The sequence below is a fragment of the Mobula hypostoma genome, chromosome 19, assembly GCF_963921235.1.
Source record: "Mobula hypostoma chromosome 19, sMobHyp1.1, whole genome shotgun sequence".
In the NCBI taxonomy this organism is placed as follows: domain Eukaryota; kingdom Metazoa; phylum Chordata; class Chondrichthyes; order Myliobatiformes; family Myliobatidae; genus Mobula; species Mobula hypostoma.
In genome coordinates this window covers 8,128,518-8,156,113 of record NC_086115.1, presented here as the reverse complement: position 1 = coordinate 8,156,113, position 27,596 = coordinate 8,128,518, and the positions used below count along the sequence as shown (strand labels likewise).

Sequence of the window (27,596 nt, the reverse complement as noted above, 5' to 3'; positions counted from 1 at the left end):
CAAACTAGAGCAATAGGCAAATGAAGTAATTAATGACAAAGGACAATTTCTCAGTACCAGCACAAAATGACAAGATACTGACCTCTGAGCTTTGGGTATTACTGAATATTGAGAATTACCAACCTGAATAATACTACCCAAACGCAGATAACAGACTGGGACATGCATCTCTCCAGAGAGTGACTTCAGGGGGAAATTAATTATAAAGTACACAGTGGGGTAAAAACCCTAAAGAGGAGTTTTCTTGAAGCTGGCATGTACAGAGTTAGCAAGAAAAGGTTTTTGTATGCTTCTGAGTAAGAAGGAAATAAAAAGCCAAGTTAAGAATTATTTTCCTATAATAGTGTAGGAAATAACTCCACAGATAAAATATAAACTAAATATAAACAATAAAAAATATAAACTTCAATGAATTCAGGAAGTGAGAATGGTGTGAAATGTAGTTATATAGAATAAACCTTTATTTTCAGATAAATGGATCATTGTACAGACAAAAAAATTAAACAGCTTGAAATATGTTACCTTAATGCACAGATTACTGGTGGAATCAGTTACCTTAACACACACATTACTGGTGGAATAGTTTTAGTGATTCAAAAAATATTACAAAAGTGCAAGACAAGCTGCACTACACACAAGGTAGAAAAATTTACATTAGACAACTACAATAAAAACACCTGCTAGTATTCTTCATTTTAAAAATAGTATCTAAAACATGAATTACACCGCAGTTCTGCAGGTGATCCTCAATGAAATCTGTAGTGTGACAAGATCTATGCAAAACAAAAGCTGCACACAAAGATGAACTACAAAAATGTCCATCTAGAATGCCAATTACAAGCTACTACTGAAGTGAATTGAACTTTGAACTAGCCTTCGAGACTGTGGCAGGACAGCATCAGGCTTTATCCATTAATGTCAGCAAACTCATTAAATACATGTCTAATCTTCTAAAGCCACATGGATGACACGGGTGACAAAGTTACAATTATTAATTCTTAGCTGCTAGTCTGAAACAATCGTATCTGAATGCAGATGACATTACCGGACTTTGTGTCATAAACAAGACTGCATAGTAAGAATCATCGTGGAGTAATCACTCCCTCCGTCACTGATTAGATGTGATTGCTGTACATTCCACGTGCAAGATGCACTGCAGTAACTTGCCTAGTCTTCATTGGGAATTCCCTAATACTTTCAAAGCAGCTCCACCGTTAGGCCTGCAGTAGTTAAGGGAGGTGGATGATCACCGTCATCCCAAGGGCAGTTAAGAATCAGTAATAAATGTTGTCCTTACCAATAATACCCCAAACCCCAATCTGTGGATTAATAACAAAATGATTGCAAGACATCTCATCCTTCTTCCGCACAATTGCCAATTACTTCAGAAAGAGAAATCTTCCTTATGCAAAGCTTTTATAAGCAATTAGTGAATCCTCAGCTAGAGTAGTGTTCAAGTTGGTCACTCAACTTCTGGAAGAACACCAAGAAATTGAGTAGAGGGATGAGGAAATATGCTACAACAAAAATCATGGACAAGGAACACCAGCTCCAAGACCAGGGAAGTCTGGTTTAAGAGAAAACTAAGGGGAGAATTAATGGAGGTACTCAAAAATCCCTCCCCAGAAGTAGAGGAGGAAGAGTAAATGGAGGACACAAGATTCAGATAACCAGCTAAAGTATCATGAGGTTAGGAGAGTTTATTAAATGTGGTTTCATTCGATTTCGATTTATTTATTGAGATACAGCACAGAATGGGCCCTTCCGGCCCTTCCAGCTGTGCTGCCCGGCAATCCCCCGATTTAACCCTGGCCTAATCACAGGACAATTTACAATGATGAATTAACTATCAACCAGTAAGTCTTTGGACTGTAGAAAGAAACCCACACGGCTCACAGGGAGAACATACAGGCAGCGGCAGGAAATTAACCTGTGTCACTGGTGTTGTAAACCATTGTGCTAACCACTACTCTACCGTGCAGATACGTTAGTGAAAGGTGAAAATATTGTCATGTACTGTCACCCCACTATGCTGTTAGAGGCTATGACCCAGTGGTGTGGGGAAAATAAAATAACCCATCAAAAATTGAACTACTGATAATTTCACGTATTTAAAAGTGTGTTTAAACAGAGAGACAATTATAATTAAAGGAAAAAGTTAAATAGGAAATGCCTGAACATCTTTCTTTTCACGGAGTTACTCCAGCGATCTCTTATAATTTCTCACCCCGCCCAATAGTGCTTTGATTGTGGTGAAAACATTGTAATAAAATTGTACAAAAGTAATAAATCTTGAGGAAAAGAACAAGTCTCCTGCTGTGGAACACACCTTTGGCATGATCCACACATCAACCGGACAAGTACAATTTTAGACAAGCCGTACTTGGTCAGCACTTAAGTCGTCAGAGATAAGATAGGCACAATAAGCTATAAAAATACTATGTGCAACCCATTTTCTTGCTCCCTTCCCATACTAGTCATCAATAACAGGTACGGTGAGCTAAAGTACACACGTCTCCAGTTTAGTCGGAATGGATTTAACATTAGTGTGACTTTTTAACAGTTTTAAACTACATTGACTAGGTAGCCATCCTTTATATAACTACTATATACTGCAAAAATTATTTTTGCAAGTTTGGAAGTGGAACATAAAGACAAGGCATTTTTACATAGATAACATTTAGTCTTGATATTCTCCGCTACTGCAGAGGACTGTCAAATGCTGATTCGGGTAAAATTGTGATTTTCAATTTTTTCTCTGGCCAGCTGTACTCCTTTGGCAGTTTCACCTGAAGAAAATAATAAACATATTTAGTGAGTAAAGTAAAACTGGAAATGGCATCAATAGAAAATTAAACATTTAATAAGCAACAGTAGAGCTACTTGTTCTTTACTGACCTACTAATAAACCCTTAACTTAGAAGGAAGAAATATTCTGTGAGCTGCTAATCAGAAGTTGGTGGCTGGTTTGTGATGTTCTGCTTGTTTCATAGAAACAGCATCATCAATTTACGATTCTGAGGCTTCAGTAATCACCACACTTGTATGATACCTACTGATTTAATTTGCATAGACTGAGCAATCTAACTTTCAAGAATATAACAAATGTTTGTGAATCAACCTCATCCCCGGGATTGTGGACTCATTCCTTCAGTGAACTGTTATTCGTTTTCAAATTGCCATGATTTAATTTTTTTTTGCTTGCATTTCCTTTATTTGATCTCTCTGCACCCTGCCCCCCACCAATCTCTGTTCCTCTACATCTCTCTTTCAACATCCATTTCCACTACCATGGCCTGAATGACTTCTGTCCAGTTGCACTCACCCCCATCATTGCAAAGTGCTTTGAGAGACTAGTTCTATCACATCTGAAATTCTGTCTGCCCACTACCCTGGACCCCCATCAATTTGCCTATCGCACCAACAGGTCTACAGAGGACGCCATCTCCATGGCACTTCACTCTGCCCTGACCCACCCGGACAGCTCCAACTCTTACGTCAGAATGCTATTCATTGACTTTAGTTCGGCATTCAATACCGTGATCCTCTCCAAGCTGATCGTCAAACTTCGCCAGCTTGGTAACAGCTCATCCCTCTGCAATTGGACCTTGGACTTTCTGACTAACAGACCCCAATCAGTTAAGTTAGACAACCTCTCCTCCTCCACTCTCACCCTGAACACCGGTGTGCCTTAAGGCTGTGTGCTGAGCCCTCTTCTGTACTCCCTTTTCACCTATGACTGTGTTCCTGTATATGGTTCTAACTCCATAATCAAGTTCGCAGACGACACCACGATGGTTGGCTTGATCAGAGGGGATTACAGGACAGTCTACAGGGATGAGGTCCAGCACCTGGCTGCATGGTGTGCCAACAATAACCTGACCCTTAACACCCAGGAGACCCTTAAGACCAAGGAGATCATTGTGGACTTCAGGCATGCTAGAAGCCACATTCACGTCCCCATCTACATCAACGGAGCTGTAGCGGAGCGTGTATCAAGCTTCAAATTCCTTGGTGTCCACATTTCCGAGGATCTCACCTAGTCCCTGAACTCCTCCATCTTGATCAAAAAGGCACAACAGTGCCTTTATTTCCTGCGGAGCATGAAGAAAGCTCACCTCTGTCCCAAGATACTGACGGACTTTTACCGCTGGACCACTGAGAGCATACTCACCAACTGCGTCTCAGTGTGGTATGGCAATTGTCCTGTATCGGACCACAAAGCACTCCAGCGTGTGGTGTAAACTGCCCGGCGGATTATCAGCACCCAATTGCCCACCATTGAGAACATCTACCATAAACGCTGCCTGGGCAGGGCAAAAAGCATGGATCTCACCCTAACCATGGACTTTTTACTCTCCTCCCATCCCAAAGACACTACAGAAGCCTCTGCTCCCGCACCAGCAGGCACAGGAAGAGCTTCTTCCCTGAGGCTGTAACCCTGCTGAACCTCACATCACAGCGCTAAGCAGTATTGCACCCATATTGTACTGTCTCAGTACTTTCACATTTGTGTGCTGTATTTTTTACTCGCAGTTATTTTGTAAATAACACTATTCTTTGCAGATGCTAACTGCATTTCATTGGCTTTGTATCTGTACTCGGCACAATGACAATAAAGTTCAATCTAATCTAATCTAATTTCATTTTGAAACCATCTACCCTAATTCACCATTTTCAGTCTGTGTGTGTATATGTATGTATGTATATATATATATATATATATAAAGCCTCCAATTGATTATGCAGATACTTTTTTTCTGTTCATCGAGTTTACCGAAACATTTGTTGTCCTATTACTACCTTGCACTTCCAGCAACATTGTAAGCAAAGTATTTTTGAGATGCAGGAATAGACTCTGAGATGTCATACTTACTAATTTAATCTAAAATTCATAGGTTAAATTAGTTTTGTACATCTTGCAAAAATATAAGAGAATCAACCAGAACAAGCGGGATCTCCCAGTGGCCACCCATTTTAATTCCATCTCCCATTCCAATATGTCCATCCATGGCCTCCTCCACTGTCGTGATGAGGCCACACTTAGGTTGGAGGAACAACACCTTATATTCTTCTTAGGTAGCCTCTAGCCTGATGGCATGATCATTAATTTCTCGAACTTCTGGTTATGGTCCCACCCCCCGCCCCACTCCCTCTCCATTTCCTATCCCTTTTTCCCTCTCTCAACTTATCTCCTTGCACATCCATTGCCTGCCTCGGGTGCTCCATTTCCCTTTTTCTTTCTTCCATAGCCTTCTGTCTCTTTTACCAATCAACTTCCCAGCTCTTTAATTCATCCCTCCCCCTCCCAGTTTCACCTGTGCTTCTCTCCCCTCCCCCCACCTTTTAAATCTACTCAATTTTTTTCTCTTGTCCTGCCGAAGGGTTTCGGCCCAAAACATCGACTGTATTTTTTTCCATAGATGCTGCCTGGCCTGCTGAGTTCCCCCAGCATTTTGCAAGTGTTGTAAGAGAATCAATCTTACTTTTCATAGATAATAGTGAAATTTTTAACATTTCTTCTCCCCACTACAACTATGTTTCACTTATAAAACCAGAAACAGTGGCATTACCAAAGGTAAACATCAAGCAATTAATGCCTTAAGGCACATATTACAATTATAATAATAGATCCAAGTGCTATTTAAATTACTGGCACTTAAGTTGACGATAAGTATTCTCGACTCCCATATGGGACTCCAGGTTAAAGATCTTCCCTGCTTCTCCAACAACTCAGTAAGAGCCTCAGAAGAACGAAGATTTTAAAAAAATCATTGCTCAAATTTGATTACTGAAATGATCAATAATTGCTTGTGCTACACTATTTGATCATACCAAAGAACAGCAATTTTACTCCAAAATATTGGAAAGATTTGAATAAATTCTAAAAGTGCTTAAAATGTACTGTAGCATTTAATTTCTCTAAATTACCAACTGCTTTTAAACAGTGAGGACAAAGGAGGAATTTCTACATTTACTTAAATCCAGGCAATCATGACTTTGCTTCAATGTTATTTTTAAGATATCAAAATTTACTACTGCAATACTTATAGCAGAAAACAATAGTAATTTTGACTATGAAATTGCAGTTTAGGGAGAAAGTTTTCTTACAACATTTTATGAAATGTTGAAGACTGTTTACTTGTTACTGCTGCCTGACAGTGGAACAAGAGAAAACAAAGTTCTAGTTAAATTGGGGGGTGGGGGTGGTGTTGTAACACACATACTACATTAACAATATTCCAATAAAATCAATGCTTTGAATAACCAAATGAAGGTATGTAAATTAACCTGATGGTAAATGTGGTTGCATTGAACACAAAATCAATATTGTACAAACTGGGACTCTAAGGAATACATATACTGTACATATTTCTCTTTATACATGCACATAAACCAAGTTTCCCTTAATCTCTAATGACTTGTTTATGAAATCTTACTTCTTCTGGGGAGGTCAGGTCTTCCAAATCCTCTAACATCCTTTCCACAAATTCTTCATTCAGCAGAATCTGCAAACGGTTACAACAAAGTTGAGGTGAATAGACACTTCCTTCCACATGTCTCATCATATAATTGCACTCTGAGCAAACTATTGGGGCACAGTCTGATATCATCTTCATTCAATGAGGTAACGTCACATCAAAATTGAGAATTTTTACAGATTCTACAATTAACCCATTATGAATATCCCTTGAAGCTTAAAAACTGCCTTACCTGCAGATGCTGGAAATCCGAGCAACACTGTCAAAAAGCTGGAGGAACTCAGCAGGCCAGGCAGCATCTATGGAAAAGTGTACAGTTGACGTTTCGGGCCGAGACCTTTCAGCAGGTCCTGCTGAAGGATCTCAGACTGAAATGTCGACTGTACTCTTTTCCATTGTTGCTGCCTGGCCTGCTGAGTTCCTCAGGCATTTTATGTGTGATGCTCCTTTTCACTCTCCCTGGTCCACCCATAGTTTTATACACTTCCATTAAGTCTCCCTTCACTCTCTGTTCCAAAGTAAACAACCCTCAGCCTTATTTCTAACTTCAGGTGTAGTCCTGGCAGCATTCTCTCAAATCCCCTTTGCAACCTGTTGTCCTGTCACATCTATTCTACCAAACCAAAGACTTTCTTTGGTTCTAGCAGAATTTGAACTCCATTGTTTTCCAGTGCAATAAATACAGACATCCCACCTCTCCCGGAACTTCCGGAAGTCTCCCACATATTAATAGTGGCTCCCTGATGCCCGCAAATTATATACAATATCACAGAAATCAATTTTTTTGAGAGCGAGCGAGAGAAAAGCAAGAGAGCGCGCGAGAGCGACGAGAGAGTGCGCGCGCGAGCGAGAGAGAGAGAGAGCGCAAGCGAGAGCACGCACGCGCGAGCGCCATGGCAGAGTGTTCCAAAAAAAATATAAAATGTACGTCACCCCAGACTACACTAAAGTGTACCCCTGCCTAATACGGGTCCAAATAATGACAGTGTTGCTCGCTGCACTGTTTGCAACAGTGACTTTTCTATTGCCCATGGTGGGTTAAAATGTAAAAGACATGTTGAGGTGAGTTTAACAGGTGTCATTTGTTCATTAGCATAGCTAACGTTATTTAAACTAGCTGGCCAGCTGCTAAGGAGCTACTCTATTGCAGACGTCCCATCTCTCAGTCTCCCGCAAATTGATGGTGCTACCTCCCTGAAATGAGTTTTTGCAGGGTGGGATGTCTGTAGACATGAAAACCAAAATATATTATTTTTCTGGATTATCTTAGGATATTAGTGATCTATTTACATTAACTCTGAAGTCTTTTGCTTATTTGTCATTGATTTTTTAAGAACACAAGCAGCTCCAGCCACTCCTCCTCACATATTTTTAAGCACAGAAATGGCATTTGATTGAAATGTATGAAACATATATTTGTGCACCCTCCTAACCCCCAGAAAAACAATTCCTGAGGAACACGGCTAGAAGCCATATGCAAAAAATGAGATGATTTATTTGTGACTTTTGGGATCTCTGCAGGTAAATTGAAATGTTATTCCCTTTTTCCATTTACTTTTAAATTCTTTGTCAAGTTTCCTTTAATGCCTTTAAATGCATGAAGGACTAAATTGATAGATGGGATCATTAGTGGCTCCTGGTTGACAGGGACTTTTAGAGCAGTGCACAAATGAGTGTGTTCCAGTGAGTCTGAGTAGACAGAGCAAATGTATACACATCCTGAAGGTTTGTGCTGGTGCAAATTAAATGCCTAGGAGAAATTTCCTTCTGCCAAGTCCTTTAGTTGAGTGATGTATGATGAGAGCAAAATTGAAGCTTGTCAGTGCCATCACAAGTTTTTAAATGTTCCAGGGGTATTCTGTGCATTGGACTTTTTGAAGGTGATTTCTTTCATTTCTGATTACTAATGCTAAACTGATGCAAGTATCAGGGTCACACATGCAAATTTAAAATCTGCAGATCTTCAGCATCTGAAAGATCTCCCGTGTTTATGATTTGCAAGTTTCAGGACAGGTTCTACTCTTCTGTCATCCAACTAATAAAACATTTCCACCTATCATTGGAACTGGGCGCTTTAAGTAATGTGTAACTGCATGTTGCAGTACCGCCCGTAACTATTTGGGCTTTCCATATGTAGCGGTTCTTTAAAAGAATGTCTAATTGTGTTGAAAGCACCAGTTTTTTTTTATAAAATGCATTGTAGTTCACTTAAGTTTATGGATGTTCTTTTAAAAGCTCAATAGAATGTACTTCCACTACACTTTTACATTCCAAACATTTTAAACAATGTAAAACAGAATCTCAATTATTCATTTTGTATCATTGTAAGCTGACTAAGTTAAATTTATGACTTTTGGTTATGGAACTTGCAAGAGGAGAGAGTTTCTCCCTAATTGCTCTGCTCTACCAAAACCCTTAGCTTTTGAAACATCCCACTTTCTCCACTTTAAAGATAAGTGATCCTAGTTTTTAAACTATCTTTCCACAAAAACAGGCTCCCCTGACTCTGCTGTCATCCTGTTTAATCTTTCACTGCTTTCTAGTGCTTTGAACCTTTCATGTGACGTTTAGTATTATACTCCAAACTAAGTTGGGTCTTATCATTGAGCACCATGACTTCCTTATTTTTCTATTCTAAAGGCCTATATATTTATTTAACTTGCTCAACCTGCCTTGCCGTCAAGGATACGTGACAAGTCACTACCTCTAACTGTGCTCTTGCAAAATCTGAGAGCCATATCATTTAGATTACACTGCTCTTCTATTTATTTGCAAAACATTGTTTAGTGGATGCCTATTTTCCCAGCTGTATCTGTAGCAGATTTTTAGTGTGTACAGAATGTCCAATATTAAAGTTAGTGATGAATAATGCCCAATTTTAGCTCTTTTGCCAAAATAATGCTACTGCACACTATAAAGTCCTAAATCTGAACATACAAAGGAAAATGGTGAGAGAGCTAAATTTAACGAGGTGCTAGTGGAGTTTAGGTCAAAGCATGTAACAGTGTCACATCAAAGGTATTGATTGGAAGTTTTAATGAAGTACTAAACAAAAGAAGTAATCTATTAATAATATGGATTGAGAGAGTTGTAGTTTTGCAATACTTGGTACTTTTGGTACTTGGCTACCAAAAGACTGGGGGAAGGACTTTGAACACCTCAGCTCTGTATATTTTAGACCAACTGTTCTGTAATTTCTTTAATGTTGGTTAAAGCTTATGGAATAAAATTGGTGCGGGACTGTGAGAAGGGATTTCAAAATGAGAATTTTTTGCAAAATTGTGTGAGCAGATCTCTATTAGATATAGATTAACAAGAGATTCTGCAGATGCTGGAAATCCAGAGCACCACACACAAAATGCTGGAGGAACTCAGCAGATCAGGCAGCATCTCTGGAGAGGAATAAACAGTCGAAGTTTCAGGCTGAGGCCCTTCATCATGACTATGAAGGATCTTCCTGCTGAAGGTTCTTGGCCCATTACATCGACTCTTTATTCCACTCCATAGATGCTGCCTGACTTATTGAGGGGCTCCTGCATTGTGGGTCCGTCAGATTTGGATTGAGACAACTCATTTGTTCTGGAAATGTTCTCTGATTTTCTCCCCCCCCCACCCCCGCCATGTTTTTTGAAATAATTTGGGAAGCAGATAGTTCAAAAATTTTACTGTGTATTTGGGAAATGAGAATGCACAGCAAATAAAATTAATGTAGCAGGTTCTGTAAATGTTTTCATTATGCTGTGAAGTCCTTGAATGAATTGTTTTCAATTAAATTATGTTTATTCTTGAAATGCCTAAATATCTATGAACTGAAAGTGCTATGCTTTGCATTCAAGATTGGTTGAAAAATCACATAGGTTATAAACTAGCTACTTGGGTACTGCTGAGAATCATTGCCATTCATCTAGTGTCCTCTTGTTTGAGGGTGAAAGGGAAACCTACTTCCTCTAGTAGTGAAAATAATAATTATTAAAGTTTTAAGCCATATGGTATTAGCAGAGCAGAGTTGAGGAACTTGCTGCTTTCCACAACCTAGTAGTGCAGGTCCAGTGGTGGTTAAAAGCCCTCAGCAGGTATAAACGTAAACACGAGGAACTCTGCAGATGCTGGAAATTCGAGCAACACACATCAAAGTTGCTGGTGAACGCAGCAGGCCAGGCAGCATCTCTAGGAAGAGGTACAGTCAACGTTTCGGGCCGAGACCCTTCGTCAGGATTAACTGATGGAAGAACTAGTAAAAGGACTATGAGCAAGAGCTCTTACTAGCTCTTCCTTCAGTTAGTCCTGACAAAGGGTCTCGGCCCGAAACGTTGACTGTACCTCTTCCTAGAGATGCTGCCTGGCCTGCTGCGTTCACCAGCAACTTTGATGTGTGCAGCAGGTATAAATTTTCATTTTACATAGACCTATGCCAAAGATGTATAGGTAAGACTGTAAATATAAATTTGGTTAAGAAAGTCATGAGCTTTCATAGGCAATTCATTCCATGAGGATCACCAGACCCAGGCAGTTACTCTCCCAAGTTGCCAAGGCTGATCACTGATAACCCACCCCACCACACCCACAACCAGTAGTTTATTATTTCCTGTCAGTGTCATCTTACGTACAGTCACTTCTGTGCCGAGTGTCACTTTATGTACATACAATCAGTCTATGTATACAAGCTGACCTTATGTATTTGTATTTAGTGTTTTTTATTGTGTTCTTGATGTTTTTTTTTACGCTGCATCAGATCTGGAGTAATAATCATTTCGTTCTCCTTTATACTTGTGTACTGATAAATAACAAAAAAAATCTAGAATCTTGAATAATGCCAAACTTATATTAAAAAATTTAGAAGTTACAGTTTAATTTTAAATGAGGACAAAGAGAGAAAGACAAAAATAGAAGTAAGGCATGGTCAAACAAAAATGCTTAAACAAAACTCCATCGGTTAAAGCATGCCGGCGAGGGTTTTGTAAGGAATGCCCAGAAACTGAGTATCATCCGGAGGCACAGCCAGCAGCAATGCCGGGATTTCTGCACAGATATAACGGCAGAAATGATGATCAGATCAGGAACCTTAATTAGGGTCATGTAATGCTTGTCAAATTATAAAAATATGGAAGTAAAACAGCTTTTAGAAACGTGTCAGATTATGACAGAGAACCTGCCAACTCCATGTTCTTAATTACAGATTTCTTTTTGTATGTTAAAACAATACTTGTACTAACTTAAAAGTGGACAATTAATGCAAGTGGGAGAGCAACAGAAAAATGAAGATTATATTTTAAAAGAATAATCACTAATAAAACCTTTAACGTGATTTGCAAGGTTAAGATTCTTAAGAAGAATATTTACGTAACCAGCCAGGATGGTTAGTTAGAAGTGGATAGTTATTTAACTTCACAAGAGGAGGAAGGCAAATTATTTTCTGCTATTGGCATAGTAATAATTGATTGATCACTTAGCCATAATGAGTAAAAGGCATGGCAGTAAAGCAGATGCTCACCTGTAGCCATGGACCGTGGGCTGCATATGGATGGTCCTCTGTGGCAAACGCCCCTTCAACTCCAGTAGAGACAAATGTGATCGCTGTATCTCCTGTTATGCTTTTGTAAGTAAAGTGCCTTCCATGTAACAATCTACCTCTAAAATTTAAAAAAAAAGCAAATTTCATCACAGACTTGTATTTGCTTTCACATATACAGGCTGCTTCGATTGAAACTATTTCTGAGAAGCAGCATAATACATTGACTAGGTTTCCACTAGGACTGGAAGAGAGATCCGTGCCTGCAGTCATGTGCTGTGGATGCGCTGTTGGACCAGGGGAGCCAAAGATATACATTTTGGCACACAAACCTACGGCTGGGTCAACTTTTACTTGAATTTTTTTTGGTGGGGGGGAGGGAGGGGAGAGTTCCACGTCTAAAGTGGAATGAAATTATCTGAGGAAGTAAAAATTAATTCTTTGTTGGGTGCAGGAGACTTTCACTTTTATTTATTTAGCCATCCAGTGCAGAGTAGACCCTTCCGGCCCTTCGAGCCACACCGCCCAGCAACCCCACAACGACAATGAACCCTGACTTTATCATGGGACAACTTACAATGACCAATTAACCTATCCGGTAGATCTTCAGACTGTGGGAGGGAACTGGAACACCTGGGGAAACCTCACGCATCCCACAAGGAGCATATACAGAGACTCCTTACAGAACGGCATCAGAATTGAACTCTGGATCACCTCGAGCTGTAATAGCCTTGTGCTAACCACTACGCTCCTGTGGTGCCGATTGATAAGTATTTCATTGTAACTTTAAAATATACTAAAAAAAGGAAGAACTGGAGTAAAGATGTTTAATTTTAATCAGGAAGTTTGTACAGATAATGATGACTAGACTGTTCTATTACATCTTAATACCCTGACGACTGTGCAGGAGTTGTGATAAAACACAGAATAGTTTACCAAAGTCTCCTAAGAGCTAAAACAATGTGAATCTCTTCTGGATCAAATTGTACTTTTTAAAAAATATTCAGGTAGGATGTAATTCAACAAACTTAAATGCTGAACAGTTCTTTTTATCAAAGAATGTGGACGCATTAAATTTGATCCTAATCTCGATGCAGATTCTGAAGAACATTCATGGATTTTGGAAATAAAGCAATATGGAAATCCCACTAAATTTTACTGAGATGGCCAAAGCTACACTGGAAAGGAAAATTGCAACTTTGAATAGCTTTTAAAATGGTGCAGAAACTAATTTAATTCTTCACAATTTTCTAACAACACCAAAGCACAAACTTACTGCTTTGCAAATGTCTAATTATCTTATTTGTCCCATTGTTCATCCCGCCAAAGTTCATATCTATTACTTTATGAAATAGAAGGCCATTTGGCCCACCGAGCTGAGTCAGCTCCCGGTGTTTCCATTGTCCCATTCCCTGATTTCCCCGCAGCCTATCTTCTCCCATAGAGACATGCCACTTTAGGCCCATATCTCTCCCAAACCTCCTGCCACCTGCCTACACAAGGAGAAACTTACAGTAGCCATTTAACCTACCAGAATACCTTTGGAATGTGGGGATACCAGATGCAAGGCAAGAGCATGCAAATGCCACACAGACAGCACCTGAGGTTAGGATCAAAGCCGGGTCACTGGAGCTACAAGAGCATTAACTGCTGCACTGCTATGCTGCCCAAGAGTAATAAAATGCTTTCTTGTGATTGAAAGGTCTTTTCAAAGCTACTCTGAAAATTGTTAGAGTACATTTTTTTCCTCTAATTTTCCTAGCCCAAACTGCCAGTTTTTACCTCAAAGCCCATAACTAAGTCGTAACATTCTGCCATACAAGATTCAATCTGCATGTATGGATTTTCTTTGATCCTTACTAGTTCAAATAATGTTTATAGTGTTACGATGAAAGCTTTCTAGATTTCATTTCTTTCAGCAAAACTTAGCAACTGTTCACCTCAGTGACAGTGGAATAAGAGTTCCTGATTCCTGGTTGAATTTAAGGTGTACACTCTCCAGCTGCCTGGTGCGGATCAATTCGTGAGGAACAATAGCAGCAGAACTTTCACTCTCCAAACTATCTTTTCTAGTCCTAGAAAGCAGAACAAGGAAACAAATTAAAATTATTTTATCACAAACAAGAGAAAATCTGCAGATGCTGGAAATCCGAGCAACACTCACAAAATGCTGGAGGAACTCAGCAGGCCAGGCAGACAAGAGTTTGGGTCCGTGGCATCGACTGTGCTTTTCTCCATGGGTGCTGCCTGGCCTGCTGAGTTCCTCCAGTGCTTTGTGCGTGCTGCTAAAATTTATTTATGATAGTTTAATACAATTAAAGAAAATATCAAAAACTAATATTAATCTAATAAAAATCTAAAGCTTGAAATTAGGCAATTATGCACATTGAAATCCTGGCATGAATGCCACAGGACTGGACACAATTTAGTGTAAGTTGTGTAAGATGACACTGGAGTGTGGCAACTTGTTGCAAACTGCTCCCAGCAGACCCGCTTCTTAGCACGCTGGAGGAACTCAGCAGGCCGGGCAGCATCCGCGGAAAAGTCTGACCTGCTGAGTTCCTCCAGTGTTGACCCCAGCATCTGCAGATTACTTTGTGCTTACGAGACCCACTTCTTACTTCTATTTCAACTCCAACTTATTAACAGGAGCCCGTTGGCCATAGTGTGGGGACATGGCCTCCAAATAATCAAATTCCAACCAGCAGTTATTCACTCAAAGCAACAAAATGCCCCTGTATTTCATCAGGCTGGAACTGCACACATTACCAGGTGATCAAATACATGTTTACACATTTCTTCTATTTTAAAATAAATTGGCAGGCTTGATAACTGAATTATGCTGAATCAAGTATCAAGGATCACGTAATACCCTCAAGTTTCCATAGACTCCAGAATCATAAACAGTATTTAACACATTGGAAAACTGGTTTATGATCACCTGCAGAACTCTCAATGAAAATTAACACAGAAACATTTTTCAGATCACTTGCTTGAAATGTTATATGTTCAGTACCATATAGACAGAGCTGATTACACTGGGGAGGGGTGGAAGGGATGCAAATATTCCTATGTTCACAGAACTCAATGCCCAATCTAAATGGAGTAAACCCATTTCTCTTTATCCTCTAACGAAAACAGTAAAATAAACAATACAGATTATTACACTAAGGAGTTAGCCATTTCCATATTAGTGCAATTTTGAAATATAAGCATAACAACATTTTCAGAGTTCAATGAAGGGAACACAATAAAACAACAATAAATTAGTCCAACAAGTTATTTTTTCCTAGTGAAACTTTAAAACATTTAAGACATCCCAGGTACTTCTCTTTGCTCCATTCAAAAGTAGTTTGTCATAAAAAAAATCTGTAAAAGTATGAGTAAAGGTATTTCAAATTGCACTAAGTTCCCATTTGAACTTTTTTCAGAAGTCTCATTTTCCTCTTGAAACTATCACTCCATCTGATATCTTGCTCAATTTATTATTATTTTTGGTCTTTTAAAATCAGTGTTATTTGACTGACTGACCATGGGGAGGAACCATTGTGACCAAACCCACCTCCATTCCCAACGTTCATTTCCAACAGATCTAGATGGGTCTTCTTCAGGACCAGCACCCCTTGTCTGAACTTCAATCAGTCTAACCTGGTCAGGTATACTTTGGATGGTACAACCAGAATTCTGCAATTTATACCTTTATCCCTACTTCCATTTAATAAATTGTTTTAAGGCTCTTCTAGCAGATAACAAAGATATCACAGAGATAACAAGATATCAAAGAGAACACAGGCGCTCACATGTTGAAATAGGGTAACATTATGAGAAGCTCTGGCCTCAACTCCAGGGACCCAAGTTCAATTGCTATCTGTTAAGATATTCTTCCGAGGGATCCTCCAGTCTCTTCTCATATCCAAAAAGACCTACTAATACTGAAATATTCTTTAGTGTAGGCAGGTGTCAAAAGAATCAAAAAAGTGAGAAATTAAAAAAGAATTGGGTTGCATGACCCCAGGGAAATAGGACTGATGCGATTGTTCTGCTGTGAGCCAGCATGGATTCAATGGGCCAAGTAGCCTTCTGCGATATGACTTTAAAAGGAATGCTGTTAGATACCTAAAGTATAGCTGCAAGGTTCAATTTTAGGGACATTTCTAAGGAGGAGAACCTTAGAAATATTTAGAGAACCTAGTCCTGTGAAGACATTATTGTTGCATACTCTACAGCAATTACAATTCAGATGACATAAAAACACACAATGCATCACAGGTAGGAACAGAGTACAGGGCAAAAAGATGGCAGAAGCAGGATCAGGCAATTCAGGCTTGAAGGAATTTCTGAAAACTGGCTAAGATACTGAAACAAGCACATCGAGGCACTGAAGATGAAAATGATTTTAGCAGAAATGCATAAATGAGCCTATCGTCAAAAAGAAAAGGAGAAGCTGAAGGAATTAGGGTCATTACGGAAAATGTACTGAGAGATCACTCAGTACGTAACAGCACGTTCAAGTGATGCAGTTAGGAGTGAAGATGGGCAAAGTTTCTTCGACTTGGATGTGTTAATGAGGTAAAAGATTAGGGTCAAGAGGATAATGTCTATGAACAGTCAGGTTGCATCTCTGGGAAGGGACAAAAATATGTTGTGCTTCATTGCTAAATGTTACAGCAACACGACCTAATAAGGATCTGCAAAGTGAAGATAAAAAGATATTAAACACTACGCCACAGCCGATCCTGTTAAGTTCACTGACAAACAGAAGTAAAGAATTATGAAAGCTTTTAATATGCTGCCAGTCTGAATTACATATCTCAGCTTTAAGGGAGCTGTGGGGGAAGTAGATTGTCACATAGGATTTGTTTCCATGGTGTCCAAACAATTCTTAACACATTAAATGAGTGAAAATTTGATTTACATATGTACTTTTAACTGTAAACAGTTATTTTAGTTTTCTAATTAAGTGGCAAAAATACTGATAACAACCATGATCCAACACAACTTAACTCCATACAGTAAAATTACCACTTAAACCACAAAATGCCAGTGAATCCTATTTTCTCCAAATATCCAAAACCTACCTCTCAAAAACAACCCTAGAAGTACACTGCCCATTTCTTTTGGATTTTAGCCACTCACAACCATAATTTTAGAAAGCAATAATTGTTTTAGATCTACTTAAAATTCAATACACCAAAATCTCTTTCATATCAAGAAATTCAAGCCAACAACCAATTCTAACAAGTGCCTTTTATGGATGGCACCAAATTCTGAAGCTTTTCAGTGGCTAAAAATGTGCAAAATTAAAAATGAATAAAAGAAATGTTTCCATGTGGTTGGAAGGCAAAAACTAAATGATTTATGGTTAGCGTATTTATAATGGAAACATAACCTAATAGCCCACGAATCCAGATTTTCATGCAATAAAATGAATAGCTGGGCTATCCCATGTATGGCTGTGAACTGGACCCTCCCGCAGTAATAGGTTTCCAAAGAGAAAAATAAGGTTCAAAAGTTAATTAATTAACTAACTATATATTTTATTGTTAATTTTTATTTTAAAGGAAGTTCTCTGGTCCAGGTTAATTATTTCCAGCTTTTCATTGCAATGAAGTAAAGCAAACATTATGCTCAACATGTTTTTTTCCAGAAACTAACATTCTAACCTGAATGGGTAGCCACACTTCAAATATTAGTTAAAACAGGTCAAAGTATCCCTGTGGCTTTTATTGTGCATCAGTAAAAGCCAGTTCATGTTACTAATAAAAGATGGCACTTACAGAACACAAACTCTACAATAACTTTGCGTAATGTAGTTTTACAAAATTTTACGATAAGAACCACTAAAGTGTCGAAGAATTCAACTCTGACTTGCCAATTGCAGTATTGTATATTGGTAACAAACAGAAAATTTCCCACTAATTCTAATTCAACTCTACATGCAATCATTAAATTATAACAACACATCTGACATGACATGAAATTTTTAAAAATGTAGTAATTTTTTTTCTATTAACTTTGTAATGAAAATGTGTGACAAGAATATACGCATAGGTTGGCAAAAAAAAACATTTGAAATTTCTCAGCTTAATGATCTTTTTAGCTAAGTAGAAATGCAAGTATAATCTGAGCTTCACAACCCCAGAGAGACTGGGAAAGGGTAAGACAAACTGTGCATTATATTCTTACCTTTCAGTTTGCTTGCTCTGGAAATGGCCCACTGATTGCACTAGTCTATGGAAAAATTATGGGTAGATTTGTACCAAAAATAACCACAATGCCATATTTCAAAAACAAAACTATTTAGATTTACAACTAGGATTAATATTTGATTTTTTTTGATCTGTTATTTTCAAAGGTTGAAACATATTCTATTTCTTTAAATCATATGAAGTTAGATATATTAATCTCAAATTTTAGAAAAATATCAAACTATGCTTCATGGAGTGCAGTATTATATGTTGGAAGCTTACATTATAACAAATACAAAAGCTACATTAGCATGTATACTGCAACATGCTTTAAACTTAGCAAATGAGAATCTATATTTAAACAATCATGAACAGTTCATGGAAGGAGTTCTCATTATGTTGAGGTCATTATTATCAAAAAGCTCAAGGAAAATGGGAGCAAATAATTCAGATTTTACAACAATGGTGCCACCACCTCCATGACGTAGTACAGTTCTTTCTGCATTTTAAAAACAAATATTTATTGACTTAAACTCTCTTCTACTTAACTAGATTCACAAGTAGTGTTACCTAAACCACACATATGACATCCCCATCCTTTCAACATTCTGCATAGCTTGGTGATTCTGTTTATAATTCAAAATTACCATCTGACGCAACAAGGGAGAAATTATAGGTAAACAGGGGTACATCATAATCTTAAACTGTTAACACTGCCCATCTGTTAGAGAACGTGACATAATAGTATTTTCATGTTTGACTGTAATGTCTCTTGCACATCACTACAGTCAGTCTCCATAGTACAGGTGACCCCCAAACTTATGCCCTTATTGAGTTCATAATTCACCATTGAAAATGAAATTGGTTCTCACTGTGCATGTGCATGGGCTAACTAAATATAAAATACTCCCCCCCCCCACCAATTTATGTTTCTTCATACATGCAGGTGGCATAGCTTTATATTATGAACTGTTTGCTAGGAGCGTACCACTCTAACACAAAGTCATTTATATGGCATGACCAACTGAGGCAACTATCTTGTTCATGCTGATGCAAGGAACTAACTCAATAACCTAACATACAAAAAGCTACAATTTACTTTAATAAAATGACGAAGCCAGAAACAACGGAGTGGAAAACAACTGGTATTACAATCACAGGGGCTCTACATACACGCTCCCACGGTCGACATCCTGGATAGACCAAGAAACTATTTATTTCACTTCTTTCATGTGCTTTACAACTGTTTTTTTTTGTCTTTAATGTGGTTCTGGAAGTGTTGGAGCCTGTGATTTGCAGTCTGGAGATTGTTTGGGTGTTTCAGCACTCTGCAGTCTCCGAGAGGATTCCAGGAGGCAGCGGCAGCAAGAACAAGTCTCGTGGCAAGGAGAGGCGCAAACAGATGTTAGACTCCATTTTTGCAATTAAAGCTTCCACTGTTCGCTGGCTGCCTGCCTTCTGATCACTGGTGAGATCACTCTGCTGCTGGAGAGGGGGGAAGACTGCATGGCCTACCACTGGCCCGGAGAATGTTACCCAGGCTTTCTGCCTTCTGGATTTGGATATGAACTTGGACTATGGACTCCACTCCCTCCCACCTTCCCCCCCCCCCCGCAAATCTTATAATTTTTTTATATTTTGTTTTTTGCCTTACTTTGTTTTTCTCATTTTCTTTAAACATGGGGAGGGGTGGGAAGGGGGGGGGGTTGCAATGATCATGCTGCCGTTCTTTTCTTTCTTGGTTTCGTGGCTATCTGGAGAAGAAGATTTTCAGAGTTGTATACTTCGATAATAAATGAACCTTTGAACCTTTATTTTTTGAACCCTGGATTCCCTTTTAAACATATTATAGCAAAACAAAACCATTAATTTTTGATGGGCGTATTTTGAGAGGAAGTATCAAAAAGGAGCTAACATTTAATGAGGAAATTACAACATGGAAACAGGTCTCAAATCAACCAATTTGTCTGGATGTTTATCGTCCATAAATAGTAAAAGTTCTATGAAGCTGCTCTGTTCCCAAGCATCTTTATTCTCTTCCTTCAAACAGTAATCTGACAGTCTTAATCACATCTGTTCTCTCGTTTTCAGTTCTACCATGTACACACTAACACCAACACAGTATCTATTCCAAGTCCAATAAGACAAAGAACACGGGATGTTTTTTTTTAAATGCACCTTTAATGTAGGAAACGGTCCCAGGGTCATAAATTAGATAGACCAATCAGTTATTGGAGCAGGGGAGAATGAAGAAATGACATACGATTGATCAAAAGTGGGTTCTAAGGAGTGACAGAATTCTTGGAAGCAGAAATAATTATGCAGAGGCGTAAGTGGGGAATTTGAGAGCTTGACATTTACAGAGCTGATAACATAGGCAGTAAAGGTGGAAGAATCTGCTAAGATATGTGACTCCAAAAGCATTGGAATGCAGTGATCTTGAAGGAATAGAGTTGCAGAGGCAGAATAGGGCAAGAATGGATTTGAACAAGTACACATATCCTGCATCTAATGTCTTGTATTCTAGGAATGTAGGTTAGCAAGGGAAAGTTGGGATTCTTGCGAGGCGCAGGAAGGCAGAATTTTGATTAGGTGTAACTTTACCAAAAGAAAGAGATGCCAGAGAAGGGAGCATCGGAATAACTAAGTCTTAAGATTTTTAAAAAGGCATAATGAGAGATACAAATGCAGGGGGCAACTTGAGCTCAAGTGCAGTATCCAATGCACAGATTCATTCAGCTGAAAACAGCAAACGGAGAACAAGGATTTGGGGGGGGGGGGGCGGGAATACCAGATGTATGGAATGGCAACAATTTTATTCCTTCATTTATTCTTGAGCATTGCCCATCCCAACAGCTGTCATTTTAGAATCAAAACAATTACATTGACCTAGAACAGTCAAAAGGAGACTTGACAATATTTCTTTAACTAAGTTACATTATTTAATCACACGAGGTTTAATGACAAATAGATTTTTACTTGCAGCTTTCAAGTGAATGAAGATTTTAAAGTATTTGAAATGCCACAGTGGGATCTGAAATTATGGTTTGAATGCCACTCCAGTAGGATAATGACCACACTATTATACCATGTGAATGGCTCTGGTCTTCAGTGTTCAATGCAAACTTCAATTTCTGCCACATTTTGGTACAGGAAATTATTTTAGAATTTTGATGGTGTATAGCACTATAATGAAAAGTATAGAATAATGCCCTAGCTCATGTGCAGTGGGATATTCTTAGATGTTGTATTTCAGGAGTTTCCTGTACTAAACTGACTTGAACGAGTTCAGATAATTTAACTTGAAAACAAAGCTGAAGACTTAATCAACAATTTTAAGTTTGTTTTGAGCCCTTCTGATATGGAGTATTATCAACCACAGTTTAAGATGTACATCTTAAATTAAAATACATCTTTTGGATTTCAATTCAGTAGAAAGGCAGAATTACAAATCTAAAAGAAAAAAATGCCCTCAAATTGTCATTTTAGGCCCACTTGTGATTTAATTCTCTTTTCAATGGATGGGGATGAGTCATATCTAATCTATGAATTCATTCCTGAGACAAGACGACCTGCCTGCTAGGCTAGAAACTCCAGCAGAATATGAAGGTAAGCACTGCTAACCTATAAATGTGTGAATAAAGATTGTTCCATACCCAAATATAAAAATTCTCTATGGTATACTACATATAACTGAACAGCAACCATCTTTATCTTTCAAGAGGAAAAATAAATACTAAATAAACTAAAATTATCATTAATACTATAATCATTGTCCAAACACTAGCAAAATCAGATGAGTGTTTTCTTTAAAAAAGTTAAATTTAACTTTGAAAGCTTCATATAAACATGTACAAATATTAAAGAGAAAGCCTTAAATATAGAATTAATTTGATCGTTTTATTGAAAAAAATTAGTTTAACCTTTATGAAGAAGATCCAATTTTGCTGGTGAACTCAAAGTTCAAAGTAAATAGACGTTACCACATAAAGCTGAGATTCATTTTCTTGCGGGCATACTCAATAAATCCATAATAGAATAATAACCATAATAGATCAATGAAAGACCACTTGGGCACTCAACCATTGTGCAAGAGACAACAAACTGCACAAATAATAAATAAATAAGCAATAAATACCCAGAACATGAGATGAAGAGTCCTTTAAAGCAAGTCCATAGGCTATGGGAACATTTCAATAATATGGCTAGTGAAGTTGAGTGAGGTTATCCCCTTTGGTTCAACAGCCTGATGGTTAAGGGGTATTAACTGTTCCTGAAGCTCCTGTCCTTCTCCCTGATGGCAACACCGAGGAGCGAGCATGACCTGGGGTGGTAGTCCCTGATGACCGATGCTGCTTTTCTGCAACAGCACTCCACATAGGAGTGCTCTATGATGGGGGAAAGCTTTACCCGTGATGGATTGGGTCGTATCCCCTACGTTTTGTATGATTTTCTGTTCAAAAACATTGGCATTTCATACCAGGCTGTGATGCAGCCAGTCAATATACTTTCCACTACACACCTATAGAAGTCTGTTAGTTTTAGATGTCATGACAAATCTTCACTAACTGCTAAGGAAGTAGAGGCGCTGCCATGCTTTCTTCCTAATTGAACTTATGAGCTGGTCCTCCAAAATGATCACACTGAGGAACTTAAAGCTGCATATGCTCTCCGCCTGATCCTCCGATAACGACTGGCTCATGGTCCTCTGGTTTCCTCCTCCTTAAGTCAAAAATCAGCTCTTTAGTCTTGCTGACATTGAGTTGCGGTTATGACACCACTCAGTCAGACTTTCAATCTCCTTCCTATATGCTGACTCTTCACCTTTGATTCAGCCTACAACAGCAAAATCGAAACTGGTATTGGAGCTGTCCTTAGCCACACAGTCAAGTGCAAAGTAAGTAGAGCAGGGGACTAAGCACACAGCCTTGGAATTGCGAAGGAGATGTTGTTGCCAATCCAAACTGACTAGGGTCTGCAAGTGAGGAAATCGGATGTCCGATTGCACAAGGAGGTATTAAGGCCAAAGTCTTGAAGTTTATTGATTAGTTTTGAGGGAAGATAGCATTGAACGCTGAGCTGTATTTGATAAAGAACTTCCTGATGTATGTACCTTTGCTGAACAGATGTTCCAGGGTTGAGTGAAGAGCCAATAAGATTGCATCTGGTGTGGACCTGATGCTCCGGTAGGCAAATTGGAGCGGATCCATGTTGCCTCTTACGGCAGGAGATGATGTTTCCATCACAACTCTCTCAAAACACTCCAACACTAGGGATATAATTGCTACTGGACAATAATCACTGAGGCAGGTTACCACATTATTCTTAGGCACTGGTATAAGTAAATCCTTCTTGAAGCAGGTGGATACCTCATACTGTTGAAGTGAGAGGTTAAATATCTCAGTGAACATCCAGTAAATTGTTTAGCACAGGTCTTTTCATGGGTTCACCCTCCCGAGGAATGCTCTTACAATATTAGCTTGTAAAACTAATATTAACTTTTTAGCAAAACTATTTCAAGCTAGCAAAATTATACTTACTTTAAAGCCTGAAAAAAAACAAGTAGATGCAAATTAGACATTACCTCAAGCCATGGCAAGTTTAGATTAGCTAACTTCTGCAATTTTTACAGAATCATTTTCTTTCAAAATCAGTGTAATAACTTATCCAAGTCCACGCCCATTCATTATTAAGCCAACATTCTAACCTTACTGATATTGCAAAGCAATTTCTCCTCAAAAGATAATAAGTATTTTGTAGTATGTCCTGTGATAGCTTAACAGTTCCACATACCTGATTAGTGTACAAGCCGACTAGCACCACAATAGATTTGCTTATTAGATTTGTCCAAATCAACTTGATAAGTGCTATTTTTCTTGAATATTTAAATGGTTGCAATATGAAATTAGCCATTCTTCCAAAATGATTCAACACCCTTTCAATTATTATGCTTATGGTAAGTTTGGAAATTCACATTAGTCCATGGCATGCCATCTCTTATTAACATGTAAATACATTAATGTAGAGCATTTGCACATTTCCTTCTTCCATTTCTAATACTCTGTTTAAAGGACACTCTCACTGATTCTAATCTTCCCTCCAGATTTATTATTAATTTTGATACATCTTGAATGTTTATACTCAAAGTTTAAAAAATCTTTTGATGTTTATCATTTTCCCTCCCATCTGCAGTTTTTGCCTTTTATTAAGGGTTATTTGTCACGTGTACAGTGAAATGTTGTTTTACATCAACAATCACTGTCCAAGGAATGTGCCCACTAGTGTCACCATACTTCAAGTGCCAACATAGTGTGCTCACACTTTAATGACACTGACCTTTGGAGTGTGGGAGGGGATAGGAGCACCCAGAAGAAACCCACGTGATCAAGGGGAGAATGTACAAACTCCTTACAGAAACGGGACACAATCACAACAGCTGACACTGCAAAGCCTTAAGCGAATTGCTACACTATTTATAGTAGTTTTGTATTTTTCAATTCTTGAACTGTTCTCAAAGATTTTTTCTTTATTGAGTTCTTGCCTCTTAGGAGCTGGTTTTGCATCAAAATCCTTTTTTTAAAAAACTACCTTGTACTGATCTACAAAGTGCTTCGCTCATTAACAGATTTTGTCTGTTTGCCAAGGAGAGTCACTGTCCCATCACACAGAAGAAAGCCTCAAGCAAACCCATCATCTTTGCAGCTGATTTGCATTTTTCAGTTTCAAACAGTCTACTGAAACCAATTAACAGAGTTAAGTGTTAGCACACTGATGTTGGTTGGACTCAAAGAACAAATGAGATAAGAATTTTCTTCCCAAATGAACACTGGTATATCAATTGGGCTTTTAAAACATTTCAACAGATTCATTGTATGGATACAAACTTGAAACTGACTTTATTTATTCCCCAGTTACCAAATTAGAATTTGAACAATGCAGACAACTATTTTGAATACATTTCAGAAATTCACTGCTTTGTTAACTGCTTACCAATTTATATAAAAGTTAAAATAGCTCTTTAAAACCACTCTGACTTTATTCCATGTTTTCTACCATTTCACAGTTTGTCTACATTTTCAAATACCAAGTTGCCATAACTGGATGCCATGAGTTACCAAATCGTAAGTAGATCTCTCTCGTATGACACCATCTACTTTGAGCACCCCACCCTGTTGTACTTCAACCTGATCCCTTGCTCCAACCCAAATATCAACACAGGTCCCAGGTCCCACTAATTCTGCAATTTCAACCTTGTCCGTCATAACTGCCATCTCAAAGTCCCAAGTTTCTTTCCAGTAACTTCAGCACAGAATCTGACCTAGATGTCCACTGCGGCATTGAGGAGCTGCTGCATTTTTGGAAGGTGTCCTTTCCACTTTGGGCATCAAATGAAGACTTGCCTCTTTGGTTGTGATACATTACATAGTATTTTTAGAACACAGATTCAAAATGATTGACAAGTGAGCCGAAGGTCACGAGGAAAAGAAATACTGAATGCGAAATGCACTGTTTGATTGGGCAGTGGCAAAACATTCAACACAACCCCTCAAATGCTAATCAGACAAACCTTTGTAGACAAATGAGAAGAGTGTGCAGAAGTGGGTCTAACTGCATTGATTTTTCCTAGAGCTGAATGCATTTAATGGGCTGAATGGCTGCCTTCCACTCTATTATTTGATTTTACAACAATATTAACAAGAGACTTTTCCTGCTAGACATGTTATAGCATTGAATATGCTTATCCAATCCTTTGAATTTGCACACTTCAATTTTTACATGTTCCAGCTATTAGAAATATATTCACACCTTTAATTTCCCTTCACAAGTTGTACAACAGTAGTTGCTAAATAAATATGTCACAATATTAAACATGTCTTCTGTGAGCCAGCTCATGGAATCCATCCCATCCATCTGAAGATTATGCCAGGGTTCTAGATGATCTTGTCTGTAGGTTGAGGATGGGATATTGATAAATTTCACTACCCTGACCAAATTCATTCCTGTCAGATGCTTATTCAACTCTTTAGAATGCTGTTAATGTAACTGTTTCCACTTCTAACCCAGACTGAATATTCCAGACCATCTAAAAAATGCCTTAATGCCACTTTCGGTTCTTTTATCTATCAACATTCTATGCCTCTTGTCCTCTAGACCTTGACCCCTTTAACATTATTTAGGTCCAAGTGGAAGCTAACAATGAGTTAACCCAGATCAAAAAACCTCAGTGCTTTAAAATGAAGGCACTACAAATAATAATGAAAAATGGCTGTGCACAAGACTCTTTCTGGAAAATCAGATCCAGACGGCTATTGAAGTTGACAGTTTATTGAAAACTGGTTACTTGGGTATGCCACGGGGATTAGTGTATTTTTAATTGATGTTTCCCCCTACCCCTAGCTCCAAAGCATTTGTCCAAGTCACTTCTAAAGACTGATGATTTTGAAAAGTTAGAGCACAGCACCCCCAGCCAGCATTTTATACAGCACGATCTGTTACAGGGAAGATACATCTTTCTCTCATCTTTTAGTTAATTTATAATAGTATTGTTCAACAAACTTTGCTTTACTTAGATATATCTCCTTTCTAAAGTCAGATTGCCGTAAAGACAAAAGAAAGTAACACATGCAAAAAGCCAGAGGAACACAGGAGGTCAGGCAGCATCTATGGAAAGGAGTAAACAGCCGACAATCCAGGCCAAGGCCCTTCTTCAGGACCGAGTCCCGAATAACGGTCTAGGCCCAAAACGTTGACTGGTTACTCTCTTCCGTAGATGCTGCTTGACCTGCTGAGTTCCTCCAGTGTTTTGTATGTGTTAATTCAGAATCCAGCATCTGCAGACTTTCATGTGTTTGTGATCATAGAAAGTATGAGCCCATTTGAATACCCCACAGCATCAAGCATGGGCAAAATTTGTCAAGTAATCAAAATACTTCCTTCTTTGGTGCATCACTCCTTATTTGGGTAATTAGGTCAATATGGGAGCCACATATAGCCAACAGAACAAAAGGGTTGCTAGTTTATGAGGCAGTGCACTGCTAATGTAGGGCTTCTACATACCCCGGATCCATGCCCTGAGAACGTCCAAACCATCCTAAATGATCTGCTTCCATTTTCAATGGTCCTAATTCTCAGCCTTTTCCAAAAAAAAAATAAAAGCTTTGAGTACATCCCTGAACCATTTTCTTTACCTGCCTGGTAGTCGCGTTACGGAACAGAGTTTGGAACCATGTCCCTTTGTCGAATCTGGTGTCTAGCATGGAAATGAGCAAGGTAGCTCTATACAGTTGAGTGAGAAACAGAGGCCTCAATACTGGTAATATTGACCTGAGACAGCCATTAACATTGGGTTGTGTATCTTTTAGCTGAGTTGCGGATTTTATGAAACGAGCACTGCTGACTTGTATCTAGTGCTTAAAG

The 27,596-nt window shown here is 38.5% G+C and overlaps 1 protein-coding gene across 1 annotated transcript in view; it reads right to left on the bottom strand.

Annotated features, from left to right (window-relative positions):
- Positions 1-426: 426 nt before the first annotated feature.
- Positions 427-27,596, bottom strand: part of sufu (suppressor of fused homolog (Drosophila)) — a 109,722-nt gene continuing 82,552 nt past the window's right edge. Inside the window, exons 9-13 of the mRNA XM_063071283.1 lie at positions 18,178-18,222; positions 13,932-14,066; positions 11,974-12,112; positions 6,441-6,509; positions 427-2,789 (exon numbers count right to left, since the gene is read on the bottom strand). Of these exons, the coding sequence (XP_062927353.1) occupies positions 2,700-2,789; positions 6,441-6,509; positions 11,974-12,112; positions 13,932-14,066; positions 18,178-18,222 (478 nt within the window). The 3' untranslated portion in view covers positions 427-2,699. The remainder of the gene's footprint in view (positions 2,790-6,440; positions 6,510-11,973; positions 12,113-13,931; positions 14,067-18,177; positions 18,223-27,596) is intronic.